This window comes from Hemitrygon akajei, chromosome 7, assembly GCF_048418815.1.
Source record: "Hemitrygon akajei chromosome 7, sHemAka1.3, whole genome shotgun sequence".
Taxonomy (NCBI): domain Eukaryota; kingdom Metazoa; phylum Chordata; class Chondrichthyes; order Myliobatiformes; family Dasyatidae; genus Hemitrygon; species Hemitrygon akajei.
In genome coordinates this window covers 25,482,543-25,497,212 of record NC_133130.1, presented here as the reverse complement: position 1 = coordinate 25,497,212, position 14,670 = coordinate 25,482,543, and the positions used below count along the sequence as shown (strand labels likewise).

The 14,670-nt window shown below is 42.0% G+C and overlaps 1 protein-coding gene across 1 annotated transcript in view; it reads right to left on the bottom strand.

Moving 5' to 3' along the window:
- fam98a (family with sequence similarity 98 member A) overlaps positions 1-14,670 on the bottom strand; it is a 35,972-nt gene that overhangs the window by 12,344 nt on the left and 8,958 nt on the right. Inside the window, exons 3-4 of the mRNA XM_073050514.1 lie at positions 8,320-8,454; positions 5,583-5,764 (exon numbers count right to left, since the gene is read on the bottom strand). Of these exons, the coding sequence (XP_072906615.1) occupies positions 5,583-5,764; positions 8,320-8,454 (317 nt within the window). The remainder of the gene's footprint in view (positions 1-5,582; positions 5,765-8,319; positions 8,455-14,670) is intronic.

The following is a 14,670-nucleotide window of genomic DNA, read 5'->3' as shown; positions in this document are numbered from 1 at the left end:
TGTCTCCAAAAGTCTGTTTGGAAAAGGTTACTTAAGTTTTACCAGTGCTTTTGACAATCAAAGAGTTCCTAGACAAAACTGCTTAAAGGTTAATAATGTGAGCTTGGTTGTCTAAATTGAACTACAAGCAGTGCACCTACTATCTGTAGTCTCACTTTTTCCACTACATAACAACACAAATATTAATGTAAATTTGGGCTCCTTTGGCAATTCAGTCCCTATTTGCTTACCACTGGACAGAACAAGAGCAAAATGTTATTTCTGAATTCTCAGCATTTCACCCTTCTGTTTTCACTTCAAGTGTGTCACTCCAAATGACATTATACACTCTGACTTCATTTAGATTATATTTTCCTGTGGATGTTGGTGGCACAGGTCAGGGTTTAGAAACTTGTAGAAATGCTGAAGGCCATGATCACTAGTAATTAAAGAATTTGAAGCTACTAGATGGGTAACAAATCAAGCATGTGCTTTGTCCTGAATGCTGATGAGCTTATCAAATACGTAGTAGTAACTGTGTTGGAAGAAAACACTTCCATTCTGCTGACTTAACCAGGGTACATAAAGGGAGAGACATAACATGAGTCACATCCAGTTCTTGCAAGTAATCCAAATTAGTTTTTGGTTAATGACCTCAATTCTGATGGGAAATTTGACAAAAATAATGCCATTCAATGCTGAAAGGAGATGGTCACATTTACTTTTGTGAAGAGGATCATTCCCTGCCATTTGTGGTGCAAATGTTATTTGACAAATCAGCTCACAACTAAATTTTTTGCTACTAGTATCGGTGTTGACTTTTCTGCAAACCACACATGATCTAACATCATCTAAAGAAACCCAAATGCAGAGTTCAAATCAAGGAAGTAAAATCTGTAGTTTTCGCCTTATGATAAAAGGAAGCTTACTGATGCAGTAGCCATAACGGTTAGGCCTGGATTTATGAGCAAAATTACTTGACACTATCCAAAAAATGTTAGCCATTTACTTGTAAACAATGCAAATTTCAAATGCTCAGAATACAATTTCAAACAAAATGAAAAAATATTAAAATCATATGCTTTGCATATGCAATTAAAACTTGCAAAGAAGTTGCAGGTTATTTCACAGAGATCCAAAGTTAACTACAGTGCAGATTTTCAAAATTCCATATCCCACACCTTTTTAGCTTAAAAATGTATAGAAGAATGTAAAAAGGTTTTCAGCATTAACATTCACGTAATGCTGTTTTCACATCTGTGACAGACTCCCTCTGTTGTTTCGTAGTGTCAGTAGACTCGTCAGCAACATAGGTAATAATTTTAAGAATTTTCCAATTCCCCACCTTTTGGAATGGATTACAGGACTTTATCTAGGAGAACTCACTCAATTTAATTGTCAAAAAATAATTTTTGAAGATATCAACTTATCCTGAAAGTTCTCCTTGCTGCAATTCCAATGGCATCTTATTGTTTTAGATCGCAGGATTTAAAACAAAATTCTGCATCCTGAGATTTGAATGTGAAGTGGTTGGTTTAGTTTCATTGTGAGGTTCTATCTGAAAGGGCCACCATATTTTGCATGACTATCACAAAGACCATACGTGTTGGTGGAAACCTTTTCTACCAGAAACAAAGGTTACTCATTTCACTTAAATCCAGTTACATCTGAAGAGCAACTTCCAATCAAACCCCAGTACAGGTGCTGAAATTAAATGAACCTCAGTTGCTTCTGGAGATGGATTTCATGACATTAAGAGTTGATTAGTTCTTCCAGTTTCCTGCACTATATTCTTGTAAACTCACACTTTCTCAATTGATCATCCTCATGTGTAACCAATGAGTATAACAGCTATAGCATGATCTTACATTTTTTTTAAAGATAAAAAATATTCATATAAAAATATAAGCCATCTTTAAGTTTCCTTGTAAGACAAATTTCCTCAAGGGGACATCAACATCCTAGTCAAAAGCAGTTCAGAATTTCTTGAAGAATGAAGGAATATTTCCTTTCTGAATTAATATTTCTACTTCACTAGGTTTTGGCATTAACATTGTTTGTCCCAGCTTTTCTCGTAAATAGGCTTTTAATTGAAAATAACAAAAAAGAGTATTATTTGATATTTTATATTTATTTTTTAATTGATCGAACGACATCAATATACCTCCTTCAAAACAATCACCTATATATTTAATCACCTTTTGGAACCAATTATGTAAAAGTTTATTATCCATTGTAAAAGGAATAAGTCTATTTTGAATTAAAGTTCTTTTTGCTAATAAAGATTTCTTTATCTCATCGTCCATATTTACCTTATTCCATAAATCAATCAAGTGTCTTAATATAGGAGATTCTTTTTTTACCCGTATCCATTTGGATTCCCATTTATATATAAAATCCTCTGGTATATTTTCTCCTATCTTATCTAATTCTATTTTAATCCATGCCGATTTTTCTTCATCAAAAAAAGACGCAATAAATCTAAGTTGATTTGCTTTATAATAATTCTTAAAATTTGGAAGTTGTAACCCCCCTAAATCAAATTTACATGTCAATTTTTCCAATGATATTCTTGACATCTTACCTTTCCAAAGAAATTTCCTTACATATTTATTCAGTTCTTGAAAAAACTTCTGAGGTAATTGTATTGGTAAATTTTGAAATAAATATTGCAATCTAGGAAAATATTCATTTTTACAGCATTAACTCTTACCTATTAATGTTATTGGTAACATCATCCATTTATCAAGATCCTCTTTTATTTTTTTTAATAATGGCAAATAGTTTTGTTTATATAAATTTTTAACATCGTTATCAACTCTAATACCTAAATATTTCATCCCATTCATTGACCATCGAAATTGAGTTGCTAATCGACATTGATTATAATTTCCTTTGGTGAGGGGCAAAATTTCACTTTTATCCCAATTTACTTTATAACCTAATACTTTCCCATATTCTTCCAATCTAAAGGATAATCTTTGCAAGGATTGCAATGGGTTTGTTAAATAAATCAAAACATCATCAGCAAATAAATTAATCTTATATTCTTCTTGATTAACTCTAAAGCCCCCAATATCTTGTATGTATAATTTGATTCAAAAGCAAACAATTAAGTTAGGAATTCATAAATCAAGACAAAAATGGGAATCTGATCGGAATGTTAAAATTGATGGAAAAAATTGGTCAAGACTATGTTTTGATAGTATGAGAAATACAATAAATGTTCGACTTAGATTAATACAATATAATTTTTTACATCAATTATATATAACACCACAGAAAATAAATAGATTTAATTTAAATATGTCTGACCAATGTTTTCGATGTGGTCAAGAAATTGGTACTTTTTTACATTCTACCTGGTCCTGTTTTAAAATTCAACCATTTTGGATAAATTTAAGACTTTTATTGGAACAAATTATTGGAGTACAACTCCCACATAGTCCATTATTATTTTTATTAGGAGACATTGAGGGGATAATACCGAAACTTAAATTGAACAAGTATCAGAAAAAATTTATAAAAATTGCATTGGCAGTAGCCAAAAAAGTTATCGCAGTTAGTTGGAAATATGATTTATATTTAACTATGGATCATTGGAATAATGAAATACATAGTTGTATTCCATTTGAAAAAATTACGTATAATCTAAGAAATGAATATGATATATTTTTGAAAATTTGGCTCCCATACTTACAAAAGATAGGATTAAATACACAGGTCCTTTGAAGATAAAATCATAGTAATTGGGGAAAGTAAAAATAAATATTAAAATTATTTTGAACTCCATGGAGCATGTGGGGGTCCTCCGATATCCAGGCAATCTTTTTCTTTTTTTCTTTCTTTTTTTTCTCCTTTCTTTAGATAAGGGTTAAGGGGGGGGAGGGTTAAGGGGAGGGGGGAGGGTCAACATTATTTTTCTTACTATTTTATTATCACATTTATTCCTTGTAATTTCTAAAATTTAATAAATAAAAAAAAGAATGAAGGAATATGATTCCCTCAAACAGCAAGATGGGCAAATCAGTCATAATTATAAAAAATGACCATAAGAGAGAGGAATATTTGGCCTATCAAGTATGTTCCACCATTCCATTTGGTTGATTTATTATCCCTCTCAACCCCTTTCTCCTGCCTTCTTCCAGCAACTTTTGATGCCCCGATTACTCAAGTACCAATCAACCCCCGCTTTAAATATACCCAATGACTTGGCCTACAGCGATGAATTCCACGGATTCACCACCCTCTTGACTAAAGAAATTCCCCATCTCTGTTCTAGATGTATGTGCCTCTATTCTGAGGCTGTGCCCTCTGGTCCTGGACTCCCCCATTATCGGAAACATCCTCCTCTCCACATCCACTCTATCTAGGCCTTTCAATATTTGATAGGTTTCAATGAGATATCCCCTCATTCTTCTAACTCCAGCAAGTACAGGCTCAGAGTCATCAAACACTCATCATGTTAACCCTTTCATTCCTGAGACAATTCTCGTGAACCTGTTCTGGACCCTCTCCAATGTCAGCATATCTTTTCTTACATAAGTGGCCCAAAGCCGCTCGCAATACTGCAGGTACAATCTGACCAATATCTTATAAAGCCTCAGCATTACATCCTTACTTTTGCATTCTAGTCTTCTCAAAATGAATGCTAACATTGGATTTGTCTTCCTTACCACCAACTCAACCTACAAGTTAACAAGGACCTCCAAGTCACTTTGCACATTTGAATCCTGCACAAGGACTCCCGCGTATCCTTGCAACTTTGATTTTTGAATTTTCTCCCAATTTAGAAAATAATCTGTCTTTATTCTTTCTACCAAAGTGCATGACTATGCACTTCTCTACACTATATTCTATCTGTCACGTCTTTACCCATTCTCCCAATCTGTCCAAGTCCTTTTGCAGACACCCTGCTTCCTCAATATTACTTGTCCCTCCACCTATCTTTGTTATCATTCGTGAACTTGGCCACATGGCCATCAATTCCTTCAGACAAATTGTCGAATGTGAAAAGAAGCGGTCCCAACGCCAAACCTTGTGGCAGACCACTAATCAATGGCAAATGGTCAAATCAAACAATTTATGAAACCAAAACAGTTTTGAAAGTTTTTTTGAGAAGCTTTGCTCTAAAATAATGGGACTTTCATTTGTAGAATGCAATGTCTCCTATACAGAACTGGGTACTGAGATAGAGAAGTTGCAAACCCTGATGTGTGGACACCTGAGAATAAGGTACAGTGCAGTGAAACTGTGCCAGTCAATAACACATCTAGAAGTGCAGCTTTACATTAGCTTGAAACCTGCATTCCTCCTTATGGAACACAAACTTAAAAAAATCATGTTTCCTCTATTATCATTCGCTTAAAAATAATATTAATATTACACCTTGGGAGGATAGGACCTTCACTTTAAATTACAGCAGCTGTTCAGTTTCCAGGTCAAAATCAAATAAGCTTTCTGCTTATGTAATTTATTTGAAAATTTTTTTGAAGTGGGATTTCCATTACGTATTGCATTTTTAAAGATATTTTACTTGAACAGTCTGACTTAATAAATCAAGTTTTAAATAGTGCTGATTAGGACAATTCTATTGTCTGTACCTTTTTCTCAATCCCACTGAAGAACTGGAACATGGTGATGTTATCCGGGGGCTTGGACATACCCAGAGTAATGCATATAGTTTTCAACTCCACAAAGGATTGGCTTGGCTTGTCTGGTTCTTTCTTGGGTGGGTTGTTCACACCAAGCATCCGAGAAGATTCGAGCTCAGAGATCAGGTAAGCTAAGTGAAAAATACAGAGAAATACACAAATGATGAGTTGGAATTTATCCCAACCCAATGCCACCCTTCCATGAAATCACTGTCTACCGGTGAAGTACAGATTGAGTACCTACCAGACTCCTTTCAGTCAATCTTGCAACCTCGTATATCATCAGGCTATATAATCTGGGTAAAAACATTCCATCCACTTCTAGCCCAATTCCATCCCCAAGATCCAATTAAGTGCACATGGGGATTTCAACAAGTTTTGTTTCAATCCTGTTATTCAGTGACGCTGAGGTTAGGTACAGTTTGAGTTGCCAAAGGTACTAAAAAGTATAGAGCTTCCTGATCTGAAAAGAAAGTTGTGTATCTAGTGAACAGGACAAATGTGGTTTGAAGGTAAAATGGTACATCCAACCGTAATGCATAATTAGGAAATTGGATGTATTTCCTATCAGACTATTAGTTGGGGAACACTTTGGGCCATTCTATTAGTATGAAGACAGAAAGATAGGACTAATCCTCGAATTGAAGCTGAATTGGAAGAAGGCATCAGAACGGAACTCATAAAAATTGATTAAAGTATTCGTATGTAAATAGGGATATCTAGCAAGTGGGAAGCTTTGGCTGGGAATCCTAACATTACACTTTCTTGCTAGACTTCATAAGGTATTCAACAATGAAGCAGGTGATAACCACATTCATACAGAAATCTCACAGTTGCTAGAAGTAATGTAGAGAAGGAGCAATTGTTATATGGATAATTGCAAACATTTCCTTGTAAAAGCTAGGACATAAATCTAATTTGGGAATATTGATCACACCCTTGCAGCATTATAGATCTCTTCAACAATTAGCTGGACTGAGTGACCTCCGAGGCAGTACAAATAAAGAATTATTTCCTATTGTTTGCAATTCAAAATGTGTCCCAAGGTATACACAGTTGAAAGCTTGGTCCAAGACCAAAAACAGAAAATTTGATTTGAATTCATTGCAATGAAAAATACAAATAAATTGAAGTGTAGGTAGCAAACGTTTTTGAGACAATATCCAAGGAAGTTGTCCCTTTTTCTGAGACCATCAGTTGTTCTTTTGATGACAATTTGTCAAACCATTCAGTCGATCAAGCTTGTGCCAGGTCTGTGAAACAGCAACTTAATTCCCTTTTTCCAGTGAGTATAATATTTCCCCCCCTAATGTAGCTGTTGAATCCCTTTTGGACAACCATCATACTTTCAAGGCATCAATTCTATATCATAATTCTTTGACTTAAGTTTTTCTGTGTCACCCATGGTGCTTTTCTAAACACCTTAAATCTGTATCCTCTGATCTTTGACCTGTCCGACTATGAGAAGTTTTCACTTTGTCTAGAATATGCAAAACCAAATCTAGATAATTAATTTATATCAACAAAAACAGAAAAATAAAAGATCCCAATAATGATCTTCAAGGAAAAACACTGCTTACTTCCCTCCAATCAGGAAATCAATAAACACTCTCATTATTCTAAAATAAGGGAGAAAATACTGCTTAAGGACAGGATTAACTGGATTGTTGTTTCTGAGAGCCAGCAAACCTCCTGGGCTAAATGCTTTGCCCAAGTGAAGGAATGTCCTGGTAAATCTTTGTAATCATAAATTCATGATTTAATCAATTCAACCTAAAGCACTAAAATAGTAAACTGTATCCAAGTTAGGATTGCTCATTCAGTACAAGCACTAGTAACTGCATCCATGCACATTCACAAATCTTTGAAGAGAATATGCACTCAGTGACCACTTTATTAGGTACACTTGCTCATAAGGCAAATATCTAATCAGCCCATCAGGTGGCAGCAACTCATTGCACAGAAGCACGCTGACATGGTCAGGAGGTTCAGTTGTTATTCAGAGCAAAAATCAGAATGGGAAAGAAATATGATCCAAGTGACTTTGACCACTGAATAATTGTTGGTGTCAGACGGGTGGTTTGAATATCTCAGAAACTGTTGATCTCCTGGGATTTTCATGCAATACAGTCCCTAGTGTTTACAGAGAATGGTGCACAAAACAAAACATCTAATGAGCATCAGTTCTGTGGGCGAAAATTCCTTGAATTAGAGAGATTAGAGAAGAATGGCCAGACTGGTTCAAGCTGACAGGAAGGTGACAGTAATTCCAAGAGCTTCTCTGAATGTACAACATGCCAAACATTGAAGTGGATGGGCTACAGCAGCTGAAGACAGAAAACATACACTCAGTAGCCTCTCTAATAGGTACAAGAAGTACCTATTAAAGTGGCCACTTTATTATCTTTGGGTCAGTGGTGTAGTGGCATCTGCACTGGACTTCAAGGTTGAGTGGTTCCCGGTTCAAATACGGCTGGCTCCTTGCGTGCCTTCCATCCGTACTAGGTTAAGCATTGAGCTAGCAACTCAGCCTCAATAAAACAGAAGACAAAAATGCTAAAGAAACATTGCTGCCCAATGCACCACAAGGCATGGAAAGGAACAACAACTATTACCTTTAAACACATCAGCATAGCCAACCATTACAAAGTTTTAATTTTAAAGTAGAAAATTTCCTGTAACTTACTAAGTAGTAAAAGGCAATTATTTTTGTTCAGAAGACGTTTAGTGACATCTCCAGTAGTTAGAACAGAATAGGGACACTGCATCTCAGCTAGCAAGCCACTCACTTCCAGTTGAAATTCTTCAGCTTCTGTGGGACCTACAAAGTTGACAAAAATATATAAGTCACAAGTTCTAAAACTAGATATTTAAATATTTTTCCAATTGACCCATTTAGTACATAGTCTTACAGCATTTCTTCCATTGTTCCAGTTGTAAGATACAGACATGACCAGCATACTAATCAAAGTATCACGGTTGAAAAATATTGTAGGCAAAAATGTAGCATTCTAGTTAAAAGTCGAGCACTCACTTTGAATATTAAAAAACAAAATGAGACTATTGCAGAATCAAATGGAAATACCAGCAAACATTCTGAGGATGTGATTCACAAATTACATTACACACATCTCTTAATAATGTTCCCACAACTGATGATCTCACTTTAATGACTAGCATATTATTTCATGCTCTTGTTATTTATTGCTATTTATTCATATTTGCATTTGCAGTTTGTTGTCTTCTATGCTCTACTTGATCTTCCATTGATCCAGTTTACAGTTACTATTCTATAGATCTGCTGGGTATGCCCGCAGGAAAAAGAATCTCAGGGTTTTATGTGATGACATACCGTAGATTCCGGACTATAGAGCGCACCTGATTAAAAGCCGCTGGCTCTAATTTTAGAAATAAAATCAATTTTTTAATTGTAAAGGCCGCACCGGATTTTAGGCCGCACCGCTACTTTTAAATATACATACGTATCGGTAACACAAATTACGTTGCATATACTTTTTTACTGAACAGCATGAACAACATTCCAATATCTCCTAGCGACTGGTAAAAATATATATACTGCAGCCTACCAGGAAAAGTTATTGATCGCCTTTAACTTAAAAGCAGCGTTTTCGCTCGGGTCTGATGAGCTCGCGTAACGCGATCGGGTCTAATCGGGTCTGATGTGCTCGGGTCTGACGCGCTCGGGTCTGATGAGCTCGGGTCTGACGCGCTCGGGTCTGACGCGCTCGCGTAACACGATCGGGTCTAATCGGGTCTGATGTGCTCGGGTCTGATGCGCTCGGGTCTGATGAGCTCGCGTAACGCGATCGGGTCTAATCGGGTCTGACGCGCTCGGGTCTGACGCGCTCACGTAATGCCCCCACCTTCCCGTATATATCCCACAAGACGCGGCGAAACCGGGTGTGACGTCATAGCATCCCGGGATGTAGTACAGAAAACAAATATAGTTAAAACACTTCTAACTTTAACTAACAAATGAATTACTAAGCGAAAATATTATAAACTAAGTAACTGCCATAAAGGCAGCACAATGCTTTTCTTCGAGTGTTTTCCATGTTGATGAGGGTGAGTACAAATGACTGATTTACAATAATTTAATTGTGAAAGTGCGCTTGATTTATCGTACAATTTCATTGGACCTCTGTGAACTACTCATCAATTTTATTGGTCTACTGTTACGAGGCAAAATGTTTACGAGGCGGCATGAAAAAAAACCATGTATTAGCCGCTCTGGATTAAAGGCCGCAGAGTTCAAAGCTGTTCAAAATGTGGGAAAAAAGTAGCGGCTTATAATCCGGAATCTACGGTATATGCACTCTGACAATAAAATTTACTTTGAACTTTAATGCAGGGGCACAACTAATAGAGCCACTACCCTTGAGTTGCATCACTCAGGTTATTGCATGTTCACCCTGTGACCAGGTGAGCATTTCTTAGGTGTTCTGTTTTCCTCCTACATCCCAAAGATGTTAAATTAATTGGCCACTACAAATTCCCCTTCCTGTGCACTTAAGTGGTAGAATCTAGGGAGTAATGAGAATGTGGGGAGAATAAAAATGGAATCAGTGTAAATGGATGCTCAATGGGCCTAAGGGCCTTTTTCCATGCTATGCCTATGTTCAAAGTAAATTTTATTATCAAAACACATAAGTCACCATATAACCCTCTGATAGTCATTTTCCTGTGGGCATACCCCAGCAAATCTATAGATTGTAACTATAACAGGATCAATGAAAATCAACCAGAGTGCAGAAGACAACAAACTGTATAGATGCAAATATTAGTGAATAGCAATAAATAATGAGAACATCAGTTAACAAGATAAAAAGTTCTTAAATTGAGATCATTGGTTGTGGGAAGATTTCAATTGATTGGCAAGTGAGTGTAGTTATCCTTTTGTCAAGAACTTGATAATCGTGGAGTAGTAACTGTTCTTGAACTGGGTGGTGTTTTACGATACCAATTATCAATTGATTTTCTGTGATTTTATTAACTTGAACAAAGGCACAGTAAGTCAGACTGATAACTGTAAAAGTACAAGCGAGTAATGAATGAGCACAAAGGCCTGCAAAGTTATCAGAACATATTTGCATCAGAATACCTATTCAACAAGTTAGTGCAAAATTACTACCATGTGGCGACCCACTTTCTGCGCAGGCGAACCGGCTCACAAATAGCCAGCGCGCGGGGGGAGACTTTGGTAATGCACCTCTGACATCATTTCCGCTCGGAGAGGGTGGGCGCTAGGGATTAAATGCCAGCGCCGCGAAGTTTGAATAAACTAGTCTCGAAACGACTTACCGACTGCACATCGCTACATTGGTGACCCCGACGGTCCGAACGGGATTTGGACCAAAGATGACCGACTCTTCATCTGTTCATGCAGTTTCGCTAAATCTGACGGCTTTCTGGACGCTGCGACCACGCGTGTGGTTTAGCCAAGCAGATTCGGCAGATATCTTCTGATTCCACGCGTTACTATCACATGGTGAGCGCCCTTGACCAGCAGACGGCCGCCCAGGTTGCGGATTTCATACAGTCGCCCCCGGAAGAAGGTAAATATGAAGCATTCAAAGCGCTGCTCATTGGGACCTTTGGCCTCTCAAGGCGTGAGCGGGGTGCCCGCCTGCTTCACCTGGACGGTTTGGGAGACAGACTGCCGTCAGCATTGATGAACGAGATGCTGGCCCTGGCTGACGGACACAAGCCCTGCCTCATGTTCGAGCAAGCGTTTCTAGAGCAACTGCCTGAGGACATACATCTGCTGCTGGTCGACGCAGATTTCAGCGACCCCCGGACGGTGGCGGCCTGGGCAGACATGCTGTGGAAAGGTAAGAGGGAGAGCGTGGTGTCCGTTGGTCAGATTACCAGGCCACGCGCCCAACAACAGACCAGACCAGGCCCGGCAGGGGGGGTCACACACAACACAGGGGCAGGAGTGAGGAGGCCAGTGAACAGTGGTGTTTCTACCACCAGCGGTGGGGCACAAAAGCCCACCGTTATCGCCCGCCCTGCAAGGGCCAGGGCCAGGGCCAGCTGCCGCTAATGACTATGGCGGCTGACCACCAGGACAGCCTCTTGTACGTCTGGGACAAACAGTCGGGACGCCGCTTCTTGGTCGACACCGGAGCAGAAATCAGCGTCTTGCCCCCGACGGGGTACGACACCTGCAACAGGAAGCCAGGACCCACCCTGAGGGCCGCAAACGGCAGCACGATACGGACCTACGGCACCCGCATAGTGCAGATGCAGTTCGGCGCCAGCCGGTTCACGTGGGACTTCATACTGGCCGCCGTGGCCCAACCACTCCTGGGGGCAGACTTCTTGCGAGCTCACAGCCTGCTGGTCGACTTACAAGGGAAAAGACTGGTACATGCCGAGACTTTCCAGACGTTCTCCCTGGATGAAGCCAAGTTGCCGGCCCCACACCTGGACTCCATCACGCTGTCGGACAACTAATTCACCAGAATCCTGGCGGACTTTCCATCGATTCTGCCACCGCAGTTCACGGCAGCCATGCCCAGACACGGGGTACAACACCACCCCTCCACGCCCGCGCACGAAGGCTCCCCCCAGAAAAGCTCCGCCTGGCGAAGGAGGAGTTCAAGAGGATGGAGGAATTGGGGATCGTACGGAGGTCCGACAGCCCATGGTGCCCAAAGCAGCCAGGGGTTGGAGACCATGCGGCGACTACCGCAGACTGAACGAGGCTACAACTCCAGACCGCTACCCCGTGCCGCACATACAGGACTTTGCAGCAAACCTACACGGGGCAAGAATCTTTTCCAAAGTAGACCTCGTCCGGGGATACCATCAAATCCCGGTGCACCCTTAAGACATCCCCAAAACGGCACTCATCACCCCTTTCGGCCTTTTCGAGTTCCTCCGAATGCCGTTCGGCCTGAAGAATGCCGCATGTACGTTCCAGCGGCTAGTGGATGCGGTGGGACGCGACCTGGACTTTGCGTTCATCTATTTGGACGTCATCCTTATAGCCAGCAGTAGACGTCAGGAGCATCTGTCCCATCTCCACCAGCTCTACTCCCGCCTGAGTGATTTCGGCCTCACAATCAACCCGGCCAAATGCCAGTTCGGTCTCGATACCATCGATTTCCTGGGCCACAGGATTACCAAAGACGGGGCAACACCTCTGCCCGCCAAGGTAAATGCGATCCTCCACTTTGCCCGGCCCAACACGGTCAAAGGCCTACAGGAGTTCGTTGGTATGGTGAACTTCTACCATTGTTTCCTCCCCTCAGCAGCCCGTATCATGCACCCTTTGTACACCCTGATGTCGGGTAAAGGCAAGGACATTACTTGGGATGAGGAGGCCGCGGCCGCTTTCGTTAAAGCCAAGGAAGCCTTGGCAGATGCTGCAATGCTGGTGCACCCCAGAACGGACGTTCCGACCGCACTCACGGTGGACGCATCCAACACAGCAGTCGGTGGGGTGCTGGAGCAGCTCATCGAGGGGCGCTGGCAACCCTTGGCATTCTTCAGCAAGCACCTACGACCACCCGAACTCAAGTACAGTGTTTTCGACCGGGAGCTGTTGGCACTGTATCTGGCAATCCGGCATTTCAGATACTTCTTAGAAGGCATTCACCGCGTACACGGACCACAAACTGTTGACCTTCGCGTTCACGAAGGTGTCCGATCCTTGGTCGGCTCGCCAGCAGCGACATCTGTCCTACATCTCTGAGTACACGACGGACATCCAGCATGTCTCGGGAAAGGACATCGTCGTGGTGGACGCACTCTCCAGACCAGCTGTCCAGGCCCTGTCCCTGGGGGTGGACTATGCAGCACTGGCGGAGGCGCAGCAGGCAGACGATGAGATGCCCAGCTACAGGACCGCAGTCTCCGGTTTGCAGCTGCAGGACTTTCTCGTCGGCCCAGGAGACAGGACCCTCCTGTGCGACGTGGCTACCGGCCAACCTCGCCCCATCGTCCCGGCAGCCTGGAGGCAGCGAGTTTTCAACTCCATACACGGTTTGGCGCACCCATCTATCATGACAACCGTCCGGCTGGTCTCCAGCAAGTTCGCGTGGCACGGACTTCGCAAGCAGGTCAGTGAATGGGCCAGAACGTGCGTGCAGTGCTAAACAGCCAAGCTGCAGCGGCACACTAAAGCCCCGCCGCAGCAGTTCAAACCCACCCACTGGAGGTTCAACCACATTCATGTGGATATCGTGGGCCCCCTACCAGTGTCCCGAGGAGCACGGTACCTCCTAACTATGATAGACCGGTTCACGAGGTGGCCAGAGGCGGTCCCGCTCACCAACACATCTGCCAATTCCTGCGCCCGAGCACTGACCGCAACCTGGGTAGCACGCTTCGGGGTACCGGCCCACATTACCTCCAACAGAGGTGCCCAGTTCACCTCCAGCCTGTGGTCAGCTGTGGCCAGCCCGTTGGGAACGCAGCTACACCACACTACTGCCTACCACCCACAGTCGAACAGACTAGTGGAACGCTTCCACCGTCACTTGAAGTTGGCTCTCATGGCCCGCCTGAGAGGACATAACTGGGTGGACGAGCTTCCCTGGGTCCTGCTTGGAATTTGCACAGCGCCCAAAGAGGATCTGCACGCCTCGTCAGCTGAGTTGGTGTATGGCGCACCCCTGGCCGTCCCGGGAGAGTTCATACCAGCCCCAAGGGGGCAAGAGGAAGAAACCGCAGTAGTCCTGGACAGACAATGCGAAAGGCTTGGCAACCTGGCCCCGGTACCAACTTCACAGCACGGATGAACCCCGACCCATGTACCCAAAGACCTGCAGAACTGTAAGTTTGTGTTTGTACGAAGGGGCGGACGCCGGGCACCGCTACAGCGGCCATACGAGGGACCGTTCAAGGTGATCAACAACAACGGGTCCACGTACGTTCTGGACATTGGGGAGAGAGAGGAGGTTTTCACGGTGGACCGACTCAAACCAGCCCACGTGGACTTGGCGCAGCCAGTCGAAGTTCAGGCACCGCGGCGCAGAGGCAGACCTCCCAAACAGAGGCTGATCCA